Source organism: Bemisia tabaci, chromosome 5 (assembly GCF_918797505.1).
Source record: "Bemisia tabaci chromosome 5, PGI_BMITA_v3".
Lineage (NCBI taxonomy): Eukaryota > Metazoa > Arthropoda > Insecta > Hemiptera > Aleyrodidae > Bemisia > Bemisia tabaci.
In genome coordinates this window covers 51,354,414-51,379,116 of record NC_092797.1, presented here as the reverse complement: position 1 = coordinate 51,379,116, position 24,703 = coordinate 51,354,414, and the positions used below count along the sequence as shown (strand labels likewise).

The 24,703-nt window shown below is 39.0% G+C and overlaps 1 protein-coding gene across 2 annotated transcripts; it reads left to right on the top strand.

Moving 5' to 3' along the window:
• The first annotated feature begins 12,557 nt into the window (after positions 1–12,557).
• LOC109032796 (uncharacterized) lies at positions 12,558–24,088 on the top strand. 2 transcript variants are annotated; one of them, XM_019045104.2, is made up of 11 exons: positions 12,559–13,241; positions 15,847–15,997; positions 16,927–16,998; positions 17,398–17,469; positions 17,719–17,790; positions 18,249–18,502; positions 19,771–19,904; positions 20,603–20,862; positions 21,365–21,490; positions 22,457–22,577; positions 23,991–24,088. In XM_019045104.2, the coding sequence occupies exons 1-11, from the start codon at positions 13,076–13,078 to the stop codon at positions 24,003–24,005; spliced, it is 1,443 nt and encodes a 480-aa protein (XP_018900649.2). In that variant the 5' UTR covers positions 12,559–13,075; the 3' UTR covers positions 24,006–24,088. The 2 variants fall into 2 exon arrangements, with proteins under 2 accessions (XP_018900641.2, XP_018900649.2); XM_019045096.2 differs by lacking the exon at positions 23,991–24,088 and having other exon boundaries at positions 12,558–13,241; positions 22,457–22,866.
• Positions 24,089–24,703: the final 615 nt, after the last annotated feature.

The following is a 24,703-nucleotide window of genomic DNA, read 5'->3' as shown; positions in this document are numbered from 1 at the left end:
AACTTTGCCATTTTATATCGGTAATTCTACCACAGTCGATGAAAAATATGGGCGTTTTTACCAAGGTCCAGTAAAATTACCGAGAAAGTTCAATAATTTTACCGAGATTTCTCGGTAAAATTACCAATTCCATAAATGGTAATTTTACCAAGAAAAAACTGGGATCAAATAGAACCCTGAATTCTTGGTAATTTTACCCTTTTCTTCGTAAATACACTGAGATTTTTTTTTCAGTGTATTTCTATCAAACAGAACTATGTGCAGGTGGGAAAGATGGGGTCTGCTCGACAGTGTTCGGGCCAAAAGAATGAATGGGAAATATAAAGCGCCAGTGACGAAGCCGTCGTCGCGGCTCCTCGTGGTAGCTATAAACTCATGAGCCCTGTTCACAACGCTCTAGACACATGCCCATGGCTCATGGGTGCCGCATTCAGTTGGCTCAAAATTCCTTTCGCGCTGAATTGGATAATCGCGATGTTACATTCTGTCGAACGGAACTGTGTGCAAAGTGTATGAGCCATGGGTATGTGTCTAGTGTATTGTGAACAGGGCTCATGAGTTAATGCCCACCACGAGGAGCCGCGACGACGCGACGGCTTTGTCACTGGCGCTTCATATTTCCCATTCATTCTTATGACTCGAGCACTAACGAGCAGACCCCATCTTTCCCACCTCCACATAGTTCCGTTCGATATAAATGCGTCCATTTCTAACCGAAGAAAAGTATAATGGCAACATCATACAGTAGATCGAGTCAGTTAAAGAGGTGACTAATGTTTGACTATAACTGCAAATTTTCATGATTGTTTCGTCATATTTTAAATTTCAAGGGTTGACTGTAGAAGAAAATTTCGCGAAGAAACCAACGGAACCACTTTTAGAACCTCAAAGTTCTGTATAAACGGAGTTATAGACGTTGGAAGTTTCCAAATTTTGTCCGACCACTTCTATTGATTCGATCCACTGTGCGGCGATAGGGAGTCGCAGAGTGCTCTAAAGCCATACAGAGGTCAGTGGCTGGAACAAGGCATAATTGGGTCATTTTTAGGGAGCTTTGTTTTGCGCCCGTCCTCCTCGAGTTAGGAGGTTTTACCTTGAAAACCTCCTAACTACAACTTTTGCCCCTCACTTTAGACTCGGGTAAAATGACGGCACTGCTCTTTCATTCTGTGAGCTTCAATCATTAATGCATGATAGCATGATTGGCGCTCCCAATCCGGACAAAATTAGAAAAATAATACAAGTAATGACGTCATAAGACGAAGAATTGTTAACATTGACAAAAGAATCAGGAACATGCAAAAAAACGGTAATTGAAAAAATATTAATGAAAAAAATGACTAGATTATTAAAAAAATTCTAAGAATTCAGGGAAGGAAGACGGACGTACGTCAATCTAGAAATTTCCGTGGCTGCGTTTGGAAATGAGTAACCATAACCCACATAGATAAGATCCGCGGCCGCCCTCGAGTTACGGAGGCATTAAATTCGAGTTTTTAAACGGCGTAAAAGCGGAGGAATTAAAAAACGGAGAGAAAACGCGGAGGCGGGATTCGGAGGCGCAGTTAATGAAACGGTTCTCCCCGAGGAAACAAAGGAAATAGGTAAGAGTCCTTGGCCCAGGGTTGCCGCGCCTCACCCGCCACCCGGAATCCCGATGGACGAAACAGAGGATTCTCGGCGAAATGTGGCAACGGGGCTCGGGGGGCCGAGGAAGACAGGAAACTAGCCGGCTTCCGTTTTCACACGACCCTTGCAATTTAGATTAACCGGCGGGCGGCGGGAACGCCATAACATGAGCCCAGCGCCACGCTGGAAGCCCTGGACGCCGCGGCTCCGGCCACCAGATCCAGATAACAGAGTCCAGGACCCGGTCGTCGATATCTCGATCTATCTTATCATCCGGGTCGGTCCCACTGGGAGCTTACCTGGATAGGAGGAGTATGGACGTGCCTGTAATTTTGGAGGTTCAGCTTGATCAGGCCAGCAGCCTGATTGTTTTTTTTTTTTTTTCTGCTGGTTTAATGGCTTCGTGTCTATAGCACCTTCAGCCAACTTTAGACAATGTTTAGTGTCCGTAGACATCAGGCTCCATGCTCCAGGCTTTTCTAATTTTCAGGGATTAGGGCCGAGGGGAATCTGTTTCAGCAGATCTACTCGTCAATTCCATGAAAATTAGACGCCACAGCCTGATTGTTAAAATTTTGTGTTTGTCGGGTGGAAATGGACGACATACTATCGGATACTCAAGAGGTGCCTTTCGTTTGTCGTCCATTTAACCCGAAAAAGCACAACAAAGCAACGATACGACACAGCCGACCAATCACGCTCCGCTTTTTAACCTATGTCATCTATGTCTACTCGATAAACACAAAATTTCAACTATCAGGCTGCAGTGAAAGGTAATGGATCAGTTGCGCTGATCGCAGAATCGTATTTTGATGCTTGCTTCTTATAGACTTTAGCTATTCTATAATAGCTAGCTATTCAATAATGAGATCGGTCCAAACAGCAACTTTCTCGAGATATCGCCCTTTGAAAAGTCGAATTTTTGACGTCATCCACCGCGGTAGTGGCACCCTCGGTTCCTTCCTCCTTGCTTTCATCAGTCGGTGTGATGCACATTTACACTGGATGTTCAACGTGAATCTCGAATGAATGATATTAGCGCCTGCAAGACTGTGTGAATACTTCACGCATTGCACCGAACAGTGCGGTCTGCGTGAACCGCATATTAGCGCCTACAAGACTGCATGAATACTTCTCGCATTGCGCTAAAAGCAGTGCACGCGGTCAGTTGGATTGCATTTTGCAAAAAGGAACCAGGAGCATTGCAATGTTGCTAAAAATGTGCAACTTCACTCATTGCGGTATACTGATTTATATGCTGAAAAAATATGAAATTTATAAGTTAATTTTTGTCCTAAATTTACAGTTTTTAGGGAGAAAAATAGAAACTGATTAGGGATAATCAGGTGTACCTTCCAAGACAAAAGGAGCTGCACAATCTTAGCAATATTGTAATGCTCCTGCAGGTTCCTTTTTGCAAAATGCAATCCAGTTGGCGTGAAACGCACATTAGCGCCCACAAGACTTCGAGCTCAGTCGGTGTCATGCACATTTGCACTGGTTACTCAACGTGAATCTCGGATGAATGTGGGGCGGAAGAAACCAAGGGTGTCACTACCCGCGGTGGATGACGTCAAAAATCCGACTTTTCAAAGGGCGATATCTCGGTTAATATTGAACGTGGAAAGTTGCTGTTTGGACGGATTTTATTATTTTGAGCTAATCTACAAGAATTAGCATCAAACCACGGTTCAGTGACCAGCGCAACTGCGACCCATTGAAACGAAGGTATGCTCTTTCCGTGTTCAAGCACCCAAAATCGACGATTTCGCCGAATGCGTGATCGAACAGTATGCATCTGGTTTCCCTTCAACATCAAGATCAGGCAATTTTAGAGGCTCGAAAGCGGTAATGGTCGCTAGTTTTAGTTTGACGACTATTTTTTTCATATTTAGCATAGCATTGACAGGACCAATATACACAAACAATTAAGTTCAAGACATAACGACAATTTTCTCTATTTCCCAAATTTTGAAATTGGCTCTGAACAAACGTTTACAGATATTATTTACGCATTATCTTATTTATAATTTGACGTTTCAAAAGGTGCAATCCCTATTAAGACCTGGACCTCGTCATGCGTGTATCGTAAAAAGGGTCTTTGAGCTCATGTCACGACAGAGATAGTCCCTCTCGATTTACACGCGGCCAATGGAGAATTTGCAAACAATAATTTTATTGCTTCATCTGAGAGTACTTAATGAGCTGAGTTCGCAGTATTTTTCATCATTTTTTTTCTGACAAGGGACATTGGAGAGAAACAGATTTAAAAGTGAGAACATGTGCCACCTTATGACGTTATCTGGCGGCATGTTCCAACCAAACACATGTATTTTAGCAGATTAGGGAATTTGTCATGTTTCTCTAATAATGGACCACTAGACAAGGTACGAATTTCAGCATTCTGATACATGCCTCTAAACCAAAATTGCACGTAAAACACGATGCACACAACAAAAATTACCGAAATCAACTCCTTACAAAGATATTTGATGATTCCTGATGCGTGAATTCAAACCACCCGCTCATGAAAACTCAATTCTCTACGTGATTCACGTCGCGCGTTAAACATTATCATCACCGTCTCTGCGATATAAAAATCTGGCAACCTTAATCTTGACGCTTTGGCTCAGCTATAGCAAATTGCTTATAGTTTGAACAACACATGGTGGAAAATGTACAGTGCTTGAGCAACAACGGTTTCAGCAAGCTTCTCAATTGATTGAGAAGCTTGCTGAAACCGTTGTGCGCGATTTGACTCACGTAGAGCTTTGAGTTTCTTGTGAACGGGCAGTTCAAATTCCTCGTGACAAATGTGAAATAAAAATGTTAATATCTCCGTTAGGAGTTGGTTTCAGTAATTTTCGTTGCGCGAATCGTGTTCTACGTAAAATTCTGTTTAAGAAACATGTATCAGAATGCTAAAATGTGTACCTTGTCTAGTGGTCCATTGTCTAATTTAGAATCCAAGGATATCCTAGTACTCAATTTTCCTGGTAGTATCATTTTCAAAATGAAATTCACCAAATTTTAGACACCTGCAAATTCTCTATTTTGCCCTCTGAATCGGCCTGGGTCCTACCGAACATATAGGTTCATATTCAGGGTTTGTTCTGCAGGTGGACTTACGCAGTTTCTCCAAAGCCATGGTCCAGTCATCCTAATTTCGAGTGTCGTATAAACGTCACCGCGGGGACTTTCTAAAGCCCGGCCGTCTCTTTCTTTTCGACGTCGGGGACCCGAAAAACACGCCCTCCGCCTCTGCGACCCGGGCGGCCCGCGATTTAGATACCGCTCAACGTTAAAACCGCTTATCTACACACGGCCCCAGCGGTGGAGTTACGCGGTTTGGCTCGGCTGGGAGTTTTGATGTCTGGCCCGCGACATGATGAGTTGCAACTCTCGGAGCGATCTCTCGAGCGAACAGCTCTCCCTGCCCACGCCCAAGGCCCGACTCTCAGGATGACAATCTCGGTCGTCCGCGGTAAAACCGCCTATGTGCATTCAGATGTTGTCAAATTTTCTGAAATAAATGATTTACTCCTGAGAAAAATTGTGAATATTTTTCCTTGAGATACCCGGGTAAACTTGATGCGAGGACGAAAAACAGTCCCTGAAAATTTGAAAGAAAAAAACTTCAAAATTACCCGCCGTCTTCGTATTTTAGCGCCGAAAATTTGGCAATGTTCTGAGGTTCCTAACGCGGTTTCTCTTTGGTCCGGCGGATCTCCTGTCGAGGAGTTGAACGCGGTCAAGATGGGTCGGCAAGAAACTTTTCCGAAATTTTCTGCTCGTAAGTCGTAGGTGCTTGTCTTTTGACAGCAAGCTCTCGACCGAAATTGCTCTTCGCTCGCTTTGTATTTTACAATCTTGAGAGATGCGGCACATTTGGCGCCATAATGGGTCAGTTGCGCTAGTCACAGAATTTTGCGTTTTGACCATTTCAGCTTATAGATTAGCAAAAAATAATAAGATTTGTCCCAACACCAAGTTTCCACGTCCAATTTTGGAGGAAATATCGCCCTCCAAAAAACATGGCGTTTGATGTCATCCACCACAGTGGTGTACACTGTGGTCTATTCAACCTTGGTTTTTTTTTTGGAGACCTGTGAATCCATCCCTACAACAATAATTGAGAGACTTCAATGCCTGGGTAGAAAAGTCAACCGGTAAGATATTAATAATATATCAGTGGTTTGATCATTTTTGTTCGACTAAATTATCATTGTATTGTAATAGATATTGACGGTGCTATAGTGAATTTTGTTGATTTTTCAAATTTATGAGTCATTGAACAAACCTCAGATATTATTTTAAATTGTTATGCCATGGTCAGGGATAACTAGAGCATTCTCCGCCGTGACAACTGATAAGTTTCTCTAGTCTCAGAGCCTTGTTTTTTTAAGTCAGATAAATTAGCAAGACATAACAAAAAATGTGTTCAAACATGAAGTTTCCATGCCAAAAATTAAAAGAGACACCGCCCTTCAAAAAAGACTGCTTGTGACGTCATCCACCGGAATGGTTCATACCATGGTTTCCTTCACCTTGATTTCTTCCGTGTTTTAAGTTGAACAGCCTAGGCAAATGTGCATATCAATATCAAATTGTTGAATCTAAGGAGGAAGAAACCATAGCATGCGCTACCGCGGTGGATGACGTCATACGCCGTGTTTTTTGAAGAGCCATGCCTCCGTTAATATTTAACGTAGGAACTATGAATTTGACAGGATATTATTATTTTTTGCTGATCTATAAGCTTGAACCATCATTTAGCGCCAAAATCAGTCAGGGGTGTAGCCAAGATTATTATACTTTTTGGCTCTGACGACGTATTCATCACTCCACAGTCCTTAGTCTCGACGTGCCTTATGATGACATTCGCGGAATGTTCCAGTATTGTGCGCCTTCATCTGTGCTGACTGCAATACCACTCTCTAGTTCCGCTCTATTAGACTATCTGAGTCGTATTCTGCTGTGCTCAGGAAGAACGCCGTATGAAAATTCGAGAGTTGCCAAATTTTCTTCGATAAAATGTTTAATTTTGAGGAAACTTATTGATATTTTTCCTTGAAACTCTTTGAAACTATGGGTGAAATTGCGAACAAAATTATCTGAAAAATTGGAGGAAAAGTATTTAAAAATTTTCCCAAAAGTTCGTGAATTGCCAATTAGGAAATTGGCAAAGCCTGAAGGTTTTTACGGCGTTTTTCCTTAGCAAGGTAGCATTGCACTCAGACTAGCTGTTTTTAAAGCTGTCTTCTCCGTCTCATTCTATACAATGAACACTTGACAAAAAGTAGAGACAACGTAAGTGCCCGTTTCAAACACAATAACTGAAAATTAATGTTTTTATTCGACTTTAAAGGGATGATTAGGAGAGAAATTTACTGAGTTTTGATTTGAATCACTTGTAAAACTTTCCCGAGCTGAAAGTGCTGCTGTAAAGATCGCTATCAAAAAAATATGGGTCGAGTCTCGATCCTAAAGGTCAAAATCAATGGTCGTCCAAAAACTTACAGTTAAATCTGCATCTATATGCCTAGATCTGTAACTCCGCTCTCAAAATAGGACCCAGAATTAAATTGGCTATGAATCGCACTCAAAGATTTTTAACTATCTGAACTAAACTTAACTGCACTACTTAAGCTGAGGTGATGTGAATATTTTCTGATGGTAGATCTTTCCAATAATATATTCCGTCGTCCTAATATTGTTTCATTGGGTTTTTGGATCTTGAAATTCCACCTATGATTAAAATTCTACTCAGTTTACATCATATTATGTCTAGAATTCTTGACCAAGCTCATTCCTTGATGTTCCCTGATTTTCACGATTTTCTTGTGAAAAACGTATATTCCTCCAAACTTCTAGTTATGAATATCGAATTGCTTTCATCGATCAGCCGATTTTTCGGCACAGATTCAAACTTTTAATTCCAAAAGCGTCCCTGTGTTTTTATTATCTGTTCAATGGAAGTTTCTCTGTTATTATGATGATTTGTTCATTCAAATGTCATTCAAGAGGTTAGTAATGACAACTCAGGTGCAATAACCTAGACCATAAACCTCACCGACAAAAGGTAACTTGAAATCTCCGCAAAATTTGAAAACGATATGATCTCTAAGAGGTTTCTGAAACAGATTCCCTCATGTTTCCCTCATTTTCTCTACAATGTTTCATTCCCCTGATTTTCTCTACAATGATTCATTCCCTGATGAATCCCAGTCTCCCCCGGTCCTAGACACTATAATTTACATAAATTAATCGTATTATCCACAACTTGCCATCCATGCGTCTCTATTTGGTCAACGATATTGAAACTTAGAAGCTGCAGCAAATAGAAGCGAGAAACTATTATCCAATTGTGTTCGCTACACAAGCATTCAAATACATAGTTGCAACCAATTTACACCTCCCCGTTTGACAGTTTTCTTAGGCCTGAACACATGCGAGATACCCTTGGCTGGGGCAGGTTGCAGGTTTGCAGGTTGCTCCTCTTTCAGTCTTTCCCTTCTCTTCGCGATTCGTCGGACAGAGTGAATCAGTTCCAAGATTTACGCATAATTATGCAAATTTTTCCGGGGCCTTCGTATACTGCGTACGAGGGCAGTTGGAGGTCTGCTAATTGAAAGTTTGCTTGATTGTGCAGGCTTCACTGAACTCAGCCGATTATTGTACCAGATGTTTTTCTGAGATAAACATTACGGAAGGGAAAAATATTCAACTCCAATAATGATTTTGCAGTGCACCAGAACAAAGCTATCTTCTGGTTGGCTAGGCTGCAGGATGATTATGAGAGTGATAAACACAACGATAGACGAGGAAGACAAAGGAAAAAAGGAGCCATCCCATTGGTTGAAACGGTTAGTTGCAATGGAATTAGGACATTAAATGATGGACTGACTAAAAAGTCTCTCTGTGGGTTGCACGATAGTTTGTCTATATACTACCTCCTTAGAGTCCATTGCAATCACCCGCTCCCACCAAAAGGATCCCCCTTCATGGACGTAATTCTACGACGAACTATGTGATTGACGTGAGCCCTGTTATGTCATATTCTTATGTCACAGGCTTCATGTCTTAATGCACATAGTTCGTTTAAGAAATCGTGCCATTTTCCCTTTGTTCTTGTCTACTGCTTTGACTATGCATTTCAAGAATCGCCATGCAGCGTCCAAATGATTTAGTTGCATCAAAAATTGAACTAGAACATGATTTAATTGTGAGAAGTCTTCACAGTCGGAACTAATAAAACATGTTCATCGCATAAATTGGCATTGAAACGATCCTTGACCGATAAAACAGTGTAAAAGCAACTGTTACAAACAACGGTAATCTGAAATCATTGGTTGACGGCCCTTTGGACCCTAAAGACCTCGGTATGCGGACAAATTCTGGAACTAATTCCTATCCGAGCGTTGGAAGTTATTAGTCCTGAAATCGTTACTAAGGATTATGCCCTAATAAAAACAATGCAGAAATTTTCTGTGCGGCAAGAAATGATGAATAGTGATAGTGGCACTCCATTTTGATCAAAGAGAAATGTTGCAAATGATGACCATCAGTCATAAAATAGTCTATGATTATATCGAAATCGGTTCGGAATTTGATCGTCTTTTGAGATCTTAACTTCATTCACGGAAGCATCACAGGAAATAAAAGTAGCTTGGATCTTGAGTCCAGACTCTTCATCATATTTGACAAGAAAAAATCCTCTTGATTCAATCCATTTTTCCTTGAATTGAAGAGCCAAAGCCTCTTGATTTAGGTGGATTTCCTGTTGATTCAAGCAAAAAGTCCGATTGAATCAAAAGTTTTTTTCTTGTCAATATTTTTTAAGAATCTGAACTCTAGATCCAAGCGAATTTTTTTCCAGTGATCGGTGAAAACCTGACGGATCTCCAGGATTAATGTTCTGTCTATTCTCCCTATCTAGGTACTTCAGACCATTCCAGTTTTATAGTAGTTCCAACCGAAAATTCGGTAATTTCAACAACCCAGAAAAAAAACATGATCCAATCAGAAACGAGTCCGAAACACCTTAAATCTCGCAAAAAAGGAAATCGTGTCAATCACATCTCAGAACCAATCGGTTCATCGCAAACGTAGCGGTGTGGATTGCCACAGAGCTTAAACCAATAGGAGCTCGCGATGACAAATTGCAAGGCGTGACAGTGCATACGAAACAATACGCTTAGCGAGTGCTGCGGTTGACCCTTTCATCATCGAATCGTCAGCCGCCGCGTTTATCAGGGCGCCCAATCGACACTCAAGAGCAACTAATGAGAATTAATGACGGCCCGACTCTTTCCGTCTTTTTCAGTCGGCGATTTTTCTCTTTTCCATTCGATTAAGCATCAGGAAACGCATATATCACCGGCAAAAAGGCGCCCGGCCGAAGGTCACCTACCGTCGCTTCTAAAAGCCAATAAGTCCGATTCAAGATGAGCCCTGATAGACATGAAAACAGTACCGTTTCGAGGCTCAACTGAGAATGGTCATGTTTCCTTTCGGAAACTGCTCCTTCGCATATGGCGGTTGCCGATGGACCGAACTGCTGTGCTCAGGAAGAACGCCGTATGAACATTCGAGAGTTGCCAAATTTCATCGTATAAAACATGTATTTATGTAGAAAGTTTCGCATAGTTTTCCTTGAAATTTGCAGGCATTTTAGATTAAATTCCGAACAAAATTGTCTGAAAATCTGGAACAGAAAATTCCCAATTTTCCGGGTAAATTTGACTTTTATTGGAGGGAATTTGGCAATGCCTTAAGGCTCATACGACGTTTTTCCTTAAAACGGCGGCGAAAGAGTCGCGCTTTCCGCTTCGATTAATTCGCGAGTCGCTCCCCAGATGGCAGTAGCGCTGCGTTTGCGTACGCGGCGGCTTTTAAGTTGGCCGACTCAAGGTAAAGCTGGGTGATATAATGATCTCTTCGGTCGGGCCTGTTTAATATTCGCCGGGTTTTATTTCAATTGAGAAACGGCCGAGTATGTCCGAGCGTCATAAATTAGCAGATTTACCCGCTGAAATGTGCGATAAAGCTTTGAGTAAGCGCGGTAGCGAGTGGCTATGATTCAGTTTGCCAGTGTAATTATTTATAGAACACGGACTGCGGGACCGTAAGGGGAAATCAAGCTCTGGTTTCAATTTGCATGCCCCCTTTTTTAGCGCTCGACTGATAGCGAGTGCATTTTTGCATTCGACCCACTCTACTGGTATACTTGGATACGAGTACTGCAAGGAGAAAAAAACCTCGAACGCAAGTACTGAACTTCAGTTCATATCCAGAACTAAAGTTTCCGGGCGAGATTACAAAAATGATTACTGAAGAAAATTACTGAAAAAAAATCTCGGTGTATTTACTAAGAAAAGGGTAAAATTACCAAGAATTCGGGGTTCTATTTGATCCCAGTTTTTTCTCGGTAAAATTACCATTTATGAAATTGATAATTTTACCGAGAAATCGCGGTAAAATACTTAGCTTACCAGTCTGTCTTGGTAAAATTACCAATAATTGGTAAAAAAAGTGAGATGGTAAAGGTACCAACGGACCGTGGTAAAAACGCCGAGAAATTTTTTTCAGTGCATAAGTTTCCAGTCCTAGGAACTTCAAGTCAGGCAACCGAAGTTTTTGATAAATAAAACGAGTCTTATTATGGCAGACGAAAACTTCGGTTACTTACACTGAAGTTGAAGCGTTGGGTGCAGAAAGGATATGTCTTGGTTACGGTGTTTCAGGACCTTAAGTGCTAATTTACCTCTAGAGAGGCAACAATCGGGTGAATTTTCTGAAATTTTGAGTTTGCAGCATTGTAAAATCATGAAGAATATGTAGTAAAAGTCACAACGAATTGAATACATTTGCTTTGAACATAACGGATGAAACGGTACAGGAGATCTTGAGACACCACAACCCAAGAAATTTCCTTTCTGCACCCAGCGCTACAGTTCCGATCTCAGGATTGAGAACTTCAGTAACTTGGACTTGAAACTTACGTGTTCCAAAAGAAACCGAAGGTTTTCTCCGTGTGCAGCGAATTGCATAATTTATTCTTGTTTTTTGGTATGCTAGCTCAATATCAAGATGATGGAAAAGTATATTCTACCTGCAGTGCTCACTCTTTGTACGCTTAAAACCATGACCTTACCTTACCTACTTCAAAATCCCATCCTGCTAAAACAAGTTTGTTTCATTTTACAGCTACGGCGACATATCAATGATGCACGTCTATCAATTTCTTCCGTCTAACAGTTATAAGGGGAAGATACCACTATTCGACCACGCAGGAGCTCGTGTTGCCTACACTAAAAATTGAAGGCAAACTGACAGAGCGCTGAAGTACCTTTTCTCCGTTTGGGGGTGTGTCCAAGTGAGTGCTACTTTAATTACTGTCGAAATAAGGAACAAAAATTTCAAAATCAACGAACATTGTAATGCAATGTCTGAAGGTAGTAGCACCGAATATATTGGAATTTGGAGTGTAGCCGAGTGCTAGAAATAATGTAAAATTTCTTTAAAAAACTTACATTTTATTAACAAACTTAGACCAGGTCTAAGTTTGTTAATAGAATGTAAGTTTTTTAAAGAAATTTTACATTATTTCCAGCACTCGCTACACTCCAAGTTCCAAAAATGTCATGTCATTTCCAATGTTAGATTCGGTAGCCAAAGTCCCATTACATAACTGGATAATTCTCCGAAATATCGAGCTACTACACCGTGTGCGTGTGGTCATCTTTTAACAATTCTTGACATGAATAGATCCTGAAGGTTGTTGGCTTGAATTAATTAAGTTCACTCAAATTAAGTAAGACGAGGGGGTAGGGGGACTCCAAACATTCAATCGAGCTCATATCCGTAACTATCCAGGTTAACTAGCAAACAAAGGCACCCAACAGAGGGATCTCAACGAACTGGGGGGCGGACGCGCACCAATTCAGTCTTGTGTCTTGCTCCGCAAATTCAGTTCTACTATCGCGAGTGCCGTATTTTTACAATCATGCTCATGAATACAGAATCGTGGATTGAATGAATGTGTTTAGATAAGTGAATTATTTTGTGATAATGAGCGATAATTTTTGCTGCATTTTAATAAATGTTACTTTGTTCCCGTTCGATTTAGAAAGCGCGTTTACGGATCTGAGAAGGTGTGCAGCAAAAAGAATGAATTCTAAAATAGTCGAAAAATTATTTCACAACTATTTAAAGGAGAATCAGGAACTTAATGCGGCTAGCTCATTGTAAATGTGATCCAGCCTGTGAAAAAAAAATTGAAAAAAATAGTTGGCCTTATTGTGATGTGATCACAGAGCAATAGTAAACTCCCGAAAAATGAAACTGGTGCGCGCGCTCTTACTGAAATTATTTTTACAGCTGTCGATCGATCCGTTGGAATCGGCGGAGTACGGGCGACCGTTTTTCGGGTACACGTCCGACGATGACTTCTGCCACATCAACGCGTGCGATGCTCTGCAGAAGATCAGGGAGGAGATGGCCAGCGCCACGCACACCACCCACCTCGCTAAGGACAAAACCACCGATGACTCGACCGGAAGTTCAACTTGGAAAGCTCGAGAGACGTCTCCGATCGGTCGAGCAAACAGGTGAGCGCTCTTCCAAAATCACTGACAGTTTTATGAATATGGAGCTCTTGAAGGCGTCAGGGATTTGCGATTAAAGTACATTTTCTGAGGAAAAAAGTTGAATCGACGTGCACTATGGTCCACAGACCCTATTTAACGGAACTTTAGTCAAATTTTGAAGGTGGGAAAAATTAAAGTTTGGCACTACAGTTTTATCATACATACACCCATGGATCGTCACCTAAGTTTTCATCGACTGATAATGATTTATAAGATTGTGACGGACCCTAACAACAGAGCGCGCGACAGGTCTTCATTAGCTGATTGTGGGCCGCATTCGGTGGTGCGTTACAAGGTGTTTATTTTACCGAGTTACGCATCATCTATGTAAATTTTTGGGCAACATGGTTCCACCTGGTGGCAAGTGACTTCCTTTTCACCCAGTTTCATTAATTTTGAACTGAAATTTGTATGCTTTTTAACGCTGCAAACATACGCCAAAAAATGATAGAAATCAGTGAAATTCGTAATTTTTAGGAAGCTCCAACTTTTTTTTAATTCTAGTTAATGCTTTGCGGATTGAAAAATCTTGTTCTACATATCCTCAAGTTTAAAATGAGGCCAATTTAAATGTCGCCTTTTGTCGCCTAATGGTCGAAATGAATTTTTTTCGGAGTGCACCTCCGTGCATCAAAATGTGGAATATTCCATGCATTTTTGGCGTTTTTGCGACTGTTAAATTTTTTATCGGTACAAAATGAAAGTATTTCGATATATTTTGATCTACTGAGTCCGAAAATGACCTTGGTTTTTTCTTATAACCTCTCGCTTTTCCGAAAAAGCGACTTTTTCCCGGGAAAATGAGCAAATTTGACGTATTTTTGCCATAATTGCAATTCATGTTGATAAATTATAGTGGACCCGCGGTAAAGAGATTCTGTTATGTATATTAAGCTGCTAAATCCGAATATGACCTAGGTTTTTTTTATCACACTCCAGTTCTCCGATAATGCCGATTTTCCCGAGCCTTTTGGGTAAAACCTTTTCCGGACTCTAAGTGTGTTAAAAATACATTTTAAAAATGATTTCGATGTGCGATACATCGATTCTTATGCATTCTGACTTGCTAAACCCGAATATGGCCTTAGATTTTTCCTATCATCCCTCATTATCCCGGAAAATTCAATTTTCCTTGGAGAACGAGCTTTTCCGGGTAAAATCGGTTTTTCCGAAAAATTGAAGGGTAATGGACAAAAACGGAGGTCATATTCGGATTTACCGCCTAAAAATACATAAGAATAACCTAATCTCGACCGACAGACATTTTTGTTATTATTTTTATACATGTCAAAATAGGGTGGAAAAAATCTTCAATCTGAAAAGCGCCAGAAATTACATTTGAAGTTAAGTTTCTCGGTCAGGATGTTAATATTTTGTTTAACTAAGATGTAAAATGAAATCAGCGACCCAAAAATCATAAGATCCAACACCTTTTATGGCGGTGCAGTGCATTTTCGAATAAAGTTCCGTTAAATCCAGTCTGTGGACCATAGTGCGGTGTAAGTTGGCAATCACATAACTCGATTTGCGACGTCGCAGACTTCCTGTCATACATTTATTTTTTAAACGGGAAACTAATCAACGGCAATTCTTTAAAACTGCAGTGATTTTTCTTCTCTGTGCGAAGAAAATTCTGCATAAATTTCAAGGAATGATGTCAATTTGTTCTCATTTAAAAAAATAACATAGAGGCGGAGATTTTCAGACAGCGCAAACGATTTATGTGATTGCCGACTTACACAGTCGAAATGTTCTAACACGATGGTGCTATGGGTTTCCTCTAAAGTGTGCTTAAAACTCAAAGAAAATCTCTTAGAGTTGAGGCAGTAATGGAGGGGATGCCCCGCGCAACGCTGAGAAACCACCACACCATCTAGTCAATTGTCTATGCGTGAATATGGAGCAAATACATTAGCAGGGTTCAGCAGTTCGTTTCAGAGAAAATCAGTGCAATCACCGTGTTTCTTGCGAGACTTTCCCGAAAAAAATCCCTGACGCATTTAACAGATCCATGGGCCGTATTTATGAAGAAGATGCAAATATATGTGTGTTTCGGCTTCTTACCTCCAATTCATCCGCACGTAGTGCATTTTGGCATGAATAGGTTCCTTTGAATTTTTTTTTTTTTCAAACATCGCTGAAAGCATTTTCGAATTTTTTTTTTCAATGCGTTCTGAAAACGCAGGTTTCTCATCCCAAGAAGTCTGTCTGAATTTTGCCAAAATTGGGTCCCAAATACTTGCGATGTTCTTTTTTTTTTTTTGTAAAAAAAATGGTTTGTTTAAATGTTTTGAAAATAAGTAAACAAGACCTTTTTTTGGAAATCACTGATAAAATATTTGGAAAATTTCTCATTTTTAATTTTAAAAAGTGTCATTCAAAACTTCTTTCAGGGCAATTTTTTTTATACTTCTCTAGACATTTTAATTTTGTCGTGATTGACGGTGTCATATTGTGACACCGGGAAAAGTATCCTATAAAATCGATGTCGTATTATTTCTTTAAAAAGATTCTGATCCTATTTGGTATTCTATTTGGAGTGTCCAAATTTGATTTTCAACTTCAGTTTGGAGTCGGAGCACAGACGATGAGCGATGGTACCGTTGCTGTGAGGGTCCTTGCAGATGCCGCCCTGAAACGCACACTCTAAGCTGCTGGAGACAAGAGATAGATGAACTGCCCGCCAAACAAATTGTACCCGCGGATATTAGGGTCATGTAAGTTAGTTACAATTAGAGCCCACTTATACTTGCTGCAGAGCCAGAAGTTACACCCTCGTTAATAAACTACCATCACATACGTATACAACCACACGCAGAATCATTAATATAAACTTCGAAGGATTCAGACTTTCAGTCGATTCCACCTTTTTCTATTTCACTCGTGGGGTTGCCAGATTGTGCGATAAATGTGAATATTTTACATGGGTTTGAACTGGTAAGAGTGTTGGAAAAGGAACTTATCTGGCAACAATAGAGTCTGCGAGGGACGAGAGGCTGCCTTCCTGGAAAAATTTTAAAGTAAATATTTTAAAGTAAGTTTGAATAATTGCGCCAAACACAGCGGAGTCAGAAACGCATATTAGCGTCTATAAGATCGCAAGAATACTTCGCGCATTGCACCAAACAGTGCGGTTGGCGAGAGGCGCATGTTAGCGCCTACAAGCCCGCAGGAAAACTTCTCGCATTACGCAAAACGGTGCGGTCGGCGAGAGGCGCATATTAACGCCTACAAGGTCAAAAGAATACTTCACGCATTGCGTATATCGACGGCGCGGCGTAAGTCCGCAATCACATATCTCGTTTGCGGTGTCTGAGAATCTCCGCCTCTATGACGGCACTTCATAAATTTTATTGGCATTTTTGAAGCCGAATATCACTCGCGTATGGCCGGGGTTCCATGGGGCACAGCCCCTTGGCTAGCCGTGACGGATGCGCAAAGCGCGTCCAGAGCGTCTAGTAAAGTCTAACGATACAATTTTTCGTGGTGTGAATTTCCACATTTTTATAACAAGTCTCTCCTTTCTACAACTAGTGCCAAGACAAAGTTTAGGATCGATTTCTACATCAATTATCATGTCTCAAGGTTTAATTGCCGTCTTTTTGAAGGTACGGGTGTCAGCTAAGTTTTTATGTTTACATTTCAGAGATCTTGGAATCAACCAGATATCATCACTGCATAAAGATGCATTTGACGGTTTCATCAGACTTACACAACTGTGAGTACGGTAATTTAATTTTCTTTTTACCCAACTAGTGTGCAGTTCTTAATTACCGTTATCGAAATATATTCTAGACAGAATGAATTATTTTAAAAACCTTTGGGGAAAAGTTTCCATTATGTGACAGTTTATCAAGTTGGAGGATGTTTTGATTAGAATAAAATTGCAACAATGATGAGAACATTTTGCCTACAGGAATAAATCAAAGTCATCTAGACCGGCTTCCTTAAGAAAACAACTGCAGAATTTATGCAATTTGCACGTCACGGCATCATATCATGCACACGGTGCGTCTAACTCTAAAATCAAAAAAGCCCTAATAACATAACTATCATATTTTTCTTGTCAATGAACTACGATATTTACTAATACCCTTTCTGACCACTTCTTTTTCAGGGACTTGTTCGACAACCACATAGATTTTTTACCATCAACTTTATTCCAATCCTGCGAAAGCTTGGCACACTTGTGAGTTCATCCATTTCTACTCTAAAAAAGAAAATGATCATTCATCCTATATGATATTTAATAAAATGCACGTCTCTTTAGAATAAAGTACATGGGTGCATACGTACATTTTTAGAACAATAGTAGAAAACACTCTGGATATATATAATAAGCTGTATTTCTATAAAATACATTGCTAACTTCTATTCTATTGCTTTCTATAAATTGCTAACTAATGCTTTATCTGATCACGTTTTTCTCTTTTTGTAGGAGGCTGCATCGGAATAGATTGGAGGAATTACCGAGAAAACTATTCCTCAGGAACATTCATTTAGAAACCATGTATGTACCTTGGAGACTAATGATTCGTTTTAAATTAAGTTATTCAACACCTATCTCAGTCATATTGTTCAATTTTATGAAACAAACTACACTTCTCTCGTAGAAAGCTGTTGTCACAAGTAGAGAAATACTCTTTTGGTACTTGCTTTGAGTTTGCTTAAAGTTCACTGAAAACGCGAATAAACCTCTTACTAATGCGAGAAGAAAACTAAAAGCTGAATGAACTGTTGACATGGAAAACGTACAATCAGGTAAAACAAGTAAGGAAATAATTTTATGAAGGTTTAAAAATTCGACTCACAGTTGGATGTGTGCCTCCTCAAAATATGAGATCAAATCAGTAAATTTTCTTAACCTCACGAACAATTTTTTGCAGCAAGAAGATATTCCACTCATTTATTGCATGTATACGAGATTTCGAGAAAAATATTACATTAATTACATTTCTCTTTACGCAGTGATATCTCATTTAACTCACTACGATTGCTCCCGGAAGCATTGTTCAAGGGGACAAACAAACTGACTGTGATTAACCTTGCGAGCAATTTGCTGGAGGCGATTCCAGAGACGTTATTTCAAAATTTGGACAAGCTCGAAGAGTTGGACTTGTCAGCTAATCTCCTGTCCGAGTTTAAGCCTGGAACGTTCAATGGTCTGATAAACCTTAAACGACTTAAGCTCCAGGACAATCAAATCAATCACTTACCACCAGGTATTTCAAATTCACAACGTTTAAAAATCATGAAGTAAACATACATACATACATTGCTCATTAAAGTGCACGTTCATTTAACAGGGTGTCTAGTTTTTTTTTCATTTTGAGAAATCCTGATGAAATCCTGATTTTTCCTTATATTCGACTGCGAAATCCAAATTTCATGATTTTTCCAAATCCTGATCAAATCTTGATTTTTGGCGAGAAAAATGTAACTTCACAAAAAAAGCTCGAAAAAGAATCCGATCCGACAGCTGACTTTTCTCAAATCCTGATTTTACGACGGATTTTTCCTCAAATCCTGATGAAATCGGGATTACATCCTGATAGAATCAGGAAAATCGGAAAAATACTGATGCTAGACACCCTGCTTTCATTTTTATTCGAATTGCACTACATATGGAAAGTAGACGATATGGGCCCTGGCATTACCTGTCGTTCAACTGTATAGGTAGTTCCCTTGAGGGAATTAAAATTACTGCATGATATCAATTTAGCCTCGTTTTTGTCGACAAGAATGGGAGGGGTGGGGTGCTTTCAATAATCCTACAAAATTGACAACATTTGTCCGTTTTAATGCTCCTAGAGCCAGACCGATGCGATGAAGTACAGCGTTTTAAGTAGGTAAATATTTGAACACAAGACAGCGCATTTTGCCTACACGATTGAACGAAGGCTCCCGATGAAGCTGCAGCACTCTGATGACAAACTTTTATTTTATGGCTGTTGTATTTGAGGAAAATTTAAAAATATGGTTTTTGTGATTCTAAAGGTCTCCAAATTATAAATTCATTGATTTGTTGAGAATTCCTTTCACAAGAAAGCTGAGCCCCCTGGCTGCCCCGCTCAACAACAATATTCTGGCTTGAAATTCTACTTAAATGAATTTATGAATGAATTAATGAACATTTTTATATGATTAAATTACATTATAATCTGTACAAGTTCTGGAAAAATCACAAAAAGTTTAAGGTATAACGTTGTTTCGATTTTTGGCAAAAATTAAGATATGACGAGACTTTTGGTAACAAGAATTGCAGTTATAGCCATTCTCATTAAATCCATCCAATATCCTATGAGATGTTAGACAATTACATTTTCATTTATCAACGAAACATTTGACGAGAGACACGTATGCCTTATCTGGATAGTTCATCATTTTATTTCGGAAAAAAAAGTTCTCGATTGAAGAGGAGAAAATGTTAAAAGCAAAATAAATTAATAAAATGAAAATAAGCCGCAGTGTTTTTTCCCGGATGTTTCAGGAATATTCAGTGAGATCAGATTCCTCGATTTATTATCGTTGAGAAGAAACAGGTTGACTTTTATTCGTCCTGGTTTATTTGACAGTCTGTCATTATTGACGCAGCTAGACCTCGCTGGTAACTGGATTGCCACGGTAAGGTTGATGAAAATAATTTTAAAGCAGTGCAAATATAATTCCATCTAATTTCTTCCTCTTGAAAGTGCTTCAGAATGAACACGACCATTTTTAGAGATTAATAATATTGACTTTTCAAACTTAAAAACAGATAATGCGGTCGGTAAGGTACAGCGTGGTAAATATACTTCCCGAAAGTTTCGATATTAAAATCATAAAATTCTTCATTAATTTTCTCACCTGTTCATTGTTTTGAGAGCTGTCTAAAGCTCATTTGTCAAATCCGTAACAAATTAGAATTTGGATTCTTCTTCCTTCCACATTATTATTTACAAGGATTATATCCAAATACACAGTATCACACGATTTCGAGTAAAAAAATCGACTACATCTAGACCACAGCTTAGAAACGTTAATTTTGCATCGCTTGACGCAAAATATACCACGAAATTGGCCTTCTCAGAGCATTTTAAGGTCAGAGAACGACAAACAGCAGTTTGAGGAGAAAATCAGATGAAGTCGGTGCTACCGGTTTTAGAGGCATTTGATTTAAAAACATCATTAATAATGCCTAATATGGCTTGATAAATGTTGATCCAATTTTCATCATAGTGCTCGAAAACGTTTCCACTTCATGGACAATGACTGGCTTTACAGCATAATAATGAATTTTTCTGATGAACATTTATTTCAACGGTGTTTTTTGAATGTTTTAGCTCAGTGGTCAGGAATTCTTGAATTTAAGATCAGTGAAGGAGCTACACTTAGGCCAAAACTTGCTGACCGATTTACCCGATGATATTTTTCGGGAGCTCATTTCCTTGGAGAAACTTATGTTGTTTTCAAATAATCTTCAAAATCTCCGAGAAAAAGCATTCACTGGGCTCACAAACCTGACAGCTCTATTTTTGAACAACAATCCGCTCAAACTGATGGACGAAAAAGTGTTTAAGCCATTACCACACCTCAAAAAATTGTTAGTATTCAATGATAAAGCTATTTTCGTGGAATTTATATTTAGGTATTTACTTGGTTGGTTCATTGTACAAAACGAGATTCAATGTCATTTTACTTCAATTTTATTTTTTTTATTTTTACATCGTAAAAGATACAATTTTATCAAAAATACGACACTTTTACTGACTTTTTTAAACACAACAATTATGATAAAATGTTATTTCAAAGGGAATTTGTTATACCGTTGTTAAAAACAAAAATAATCTTATTTCTGATGTCCCACAAAATTTCATTATTATTTATTTTAAACGATTGTGAGATACGCTTGAGCCATGATTTTATTGTCCCCCTTTTAGGTTGAACTGTTTTTTTTAAAACGATTACATTTCAGTCAGATAATGTTGATGCTAAAGATTGTGCTGAATTTTGGGAAAACAATATGCATTATGTGGAGAAACTATTTGATGACCTCTGTTTTCACTAAATTCTTTAAATGTAGTCTCATTCTCTTCTGGTTTTAGGCAAATCGACAGCAACAAATTCCAGTACCTCCCAACCGACTGCCTAGATTACGTTGGAGAATTACAGTCACTGAAACTGGCTAAGAATCCGTGGCATTGTGATTGTGCGATTCTATACCTTGCCAGGTAACTCATCACAACTCTTTCCTCTTCTCCCATGATAACAGTGAGATTGTTCATTATTCTTACTACATCATCATCGGTTAGGAAAAATCAAAACACATGCATGGAGCTTAAAAAGATAGCTCTAAACATAAATTGCCTTCATACACACGTATGGGCAAAATGCGCACCCTGGGGTAGAAATAGTTATCTAATCAAAACTCTTTACAGCTCTACGATCAGGTATAGACACTGAGAAGTTTAGACAAATCGTCGCGTTCAAATAATCGTTCTTTGAGTAGCATGTTTTGCGTGAGCTCCCAATGAGGAAATGTCTTGTAATGCTTTAATTATTGCACGAGAATTTCTTACTGCTTCATCTGAAAGTCTTAGATGAAGCAGTAATCTAAGAGTGTTGTAGTGAGCTGATTCCGTAATATTTTTTACAATTGTTTCTGCTGTGGGAAACAGTAAATAAATTGGTTTAAAAGGGAGAAAATGCACCGCCATGTGACGTCATCAGGCGGCACTTCCCATTTAGACACATGTACTTTAGAAAATTAGACCATTTCATCATAAATCACCTGGTAATTAGACTGCAATAAGCAGAAAGGAACCAAGCCACATCAGCTTTTGCCAAATTTAATTGGGCATTTTAATTTTTTACATGAAAACGGGCGTGCGGATGTTTATGTGCGAATTACTGTGAATTTTCTGCATAGTACCAAGCAAATTCCTTAAAATTTTCAAAGGAATCCGCACATACTTTGTCTTTTGAAAAATTAAATTGCCCAGTTAAAGTTGACAATAGCTGAAGTGCCCAGGTTCATTTCTGCTAGACGCGGTCCAATTGTTCAATTTAGGATCCAAGGATGTACTCGTGCTCGGTTCACTCGATAATTTCAGCTTAAAAAATGAAATTCGTTACATTTCAGACACCTGTAAATTTCCAATTTAACATTTTCTGTATCATATTTCTAAACTTTGCAGATGGCTGAAAAAGAACAAGCCTAAAGTTTGGGACTCGAACCCACAGTGCCGCGGCCCAGGGGACCTCGGAGGAAAGCTCATCGAGGAGATGGAGTTCGAGGACTTGTGCGACGGGCAATGGGCAAGTATGGTTAGGTTAACACCCCGAGTACCTATAAAGTGAGCCCCAATTCGACAGCACCTGAGCGACAATGGCAAGCAATCCCAGATATCTTAAAAAAAAGAAATAGCTTTAATCCCAGGGAAACGATGTTCCTTCCTATTTTTTATACCGACTTTTTTCTTAGTTTTAGATTTTGTACTTATTTTATACAATTAAAATATCCTAAGTTATATGGACATGCGAATAAATTTTGTGCTCACATTTATAAATACTTGACGTTATTCCAGAAACGACCGAAATAAATGATAGAAATAATGCTCATTACTATACCATGGAGGGTTCACACAAAAAAGTTTTGGAAGACTTAATGATTCTTTAAAGACAAACATTTGAATTTCACCTAGAACTAGTGTGTGGAAACCGCTAGCATGCATAGATCAATCAGGTGTTTTTCAAAGCTCGTATGCTGACCGTAGGCAAAAATTTGTCTCTGCAAATTTTACGAAGGTGTCCATTTTCAATCTCTTGGCATTGGGTATTATATACATCAAAATAGGGAGACAACTGAAAAACTTTTAGAGAGGTAATTAAATATGTTCATTTTACGGCTCATGTGAGGTAGATCAATGAAAGAGAAGTTTAGCATTTGTGCGGAACCTGGCCTTTTTTGTGTGTAAATCAGGTGGCTACATACTAGCAAAAACTCTTCACAAAATATCATCAATTTTACGCAGGTAAAAAATCTTGTCATTGCATATTATGTTTAAAGAAGAGTTCATAATAGATTAGTCAATTGTTAATCAGAATGGAAATAAATAACCAGACTATATTATGCTGTCGATTGGTCTCTGTTGAACTTAAACCAGAGAACCTTTGAAGTGAAGATTTTTTAGTTCCGTTTAAAAAATGTCTGCACCTAAATTGAGAATACCCGGAGAAAAATCAAACGTTAACATAAGATAACAACTGCATACAAACATACAGAGATATCCAACGTTGAGAAGAATAGTATGCTACTTTATCTTAGCATGACAGCCAAATCAAATAAGTCGTTGAAAAATATTCGTGTTTGATGGGGAATTTACAGACAGGTATACTTTTCCCTACATTTCAAGGAAAATTCCTGATTTTTCTTAATGTCTCCATCGATAAAACCAATTTTTCTTTCCCTAGTTTTAACGGAAAGTACAAAATGCCCCCATGCTTGCGATGAAAAAATAAGCACGTTCAATGAATAACATTTTACACATGTTTGACGAATGATATTCCTTTGCCTCCCTTGTCCTCTACTTAGTCTTTAGTGAAAAATTGCCATTCTGATGTTTAGGGTTCGTGATGACATTAAAAGGTACCTACGCTTTTACTTTTCCTTATCACTTATTTAAAGACCTATTTCTAAGCTCTTTCATGTAGCTTTTCTTCTGTTTTCAGACGAAACGCTCATGATCGACTTGACGAGTGACTAAATTTTGGACAAACGAGCACGCAGGAAAGTGTATTCAAGCACTGATTACTCTTAGCGTACACATCATATTAGGAGCATTTTTTCGCTCGATTTTTTGTACTAATTTTTTAGTTTTGAAGCACAACATGAATGTTAGATAAAAAAAATAAACTCATCTTCTATTGCTAGATATTCATAAAACTGCTTCTCGTTTTCCCTCATTCAGTTACCCCAATTCACAACTTCATTCGCTTATCCACTCTCGAAATGTGATCCTCAAAGCGAGATGTACCCACCCACCAAAAACGAAGTATTAGACTTTCTGAAGCTCAAAATATTCGCAAAACACTTCTTATGTGGGTTGATTACCAAAATTGACGACCAAAGCTATAGGCAAAGAAGACGACGGGAAAATGGAGCCATCCTATCTATTGGAGCTGATGGTTTTTGTAGACTAAGAATGAGTGAGAAAATGAGAGACTAGGGTCCTTCGTTGGGTGCTTTCAGTATATTACTTACCTCTTTTATCAATTGCAACCAATCGCTCCCACCAAAAGGACTGCTCCATTTTCTGTTTATCTTCTATGCCTATCGCTTTCTCTATAAATCTCAATAATCAGCCCGCTGTGCTCTGGTATCAGTACGTTGATTTTGTGTTTTCTGTGGACCGCGCTCAGCAGAAAGGAACCAAGCCACGTCC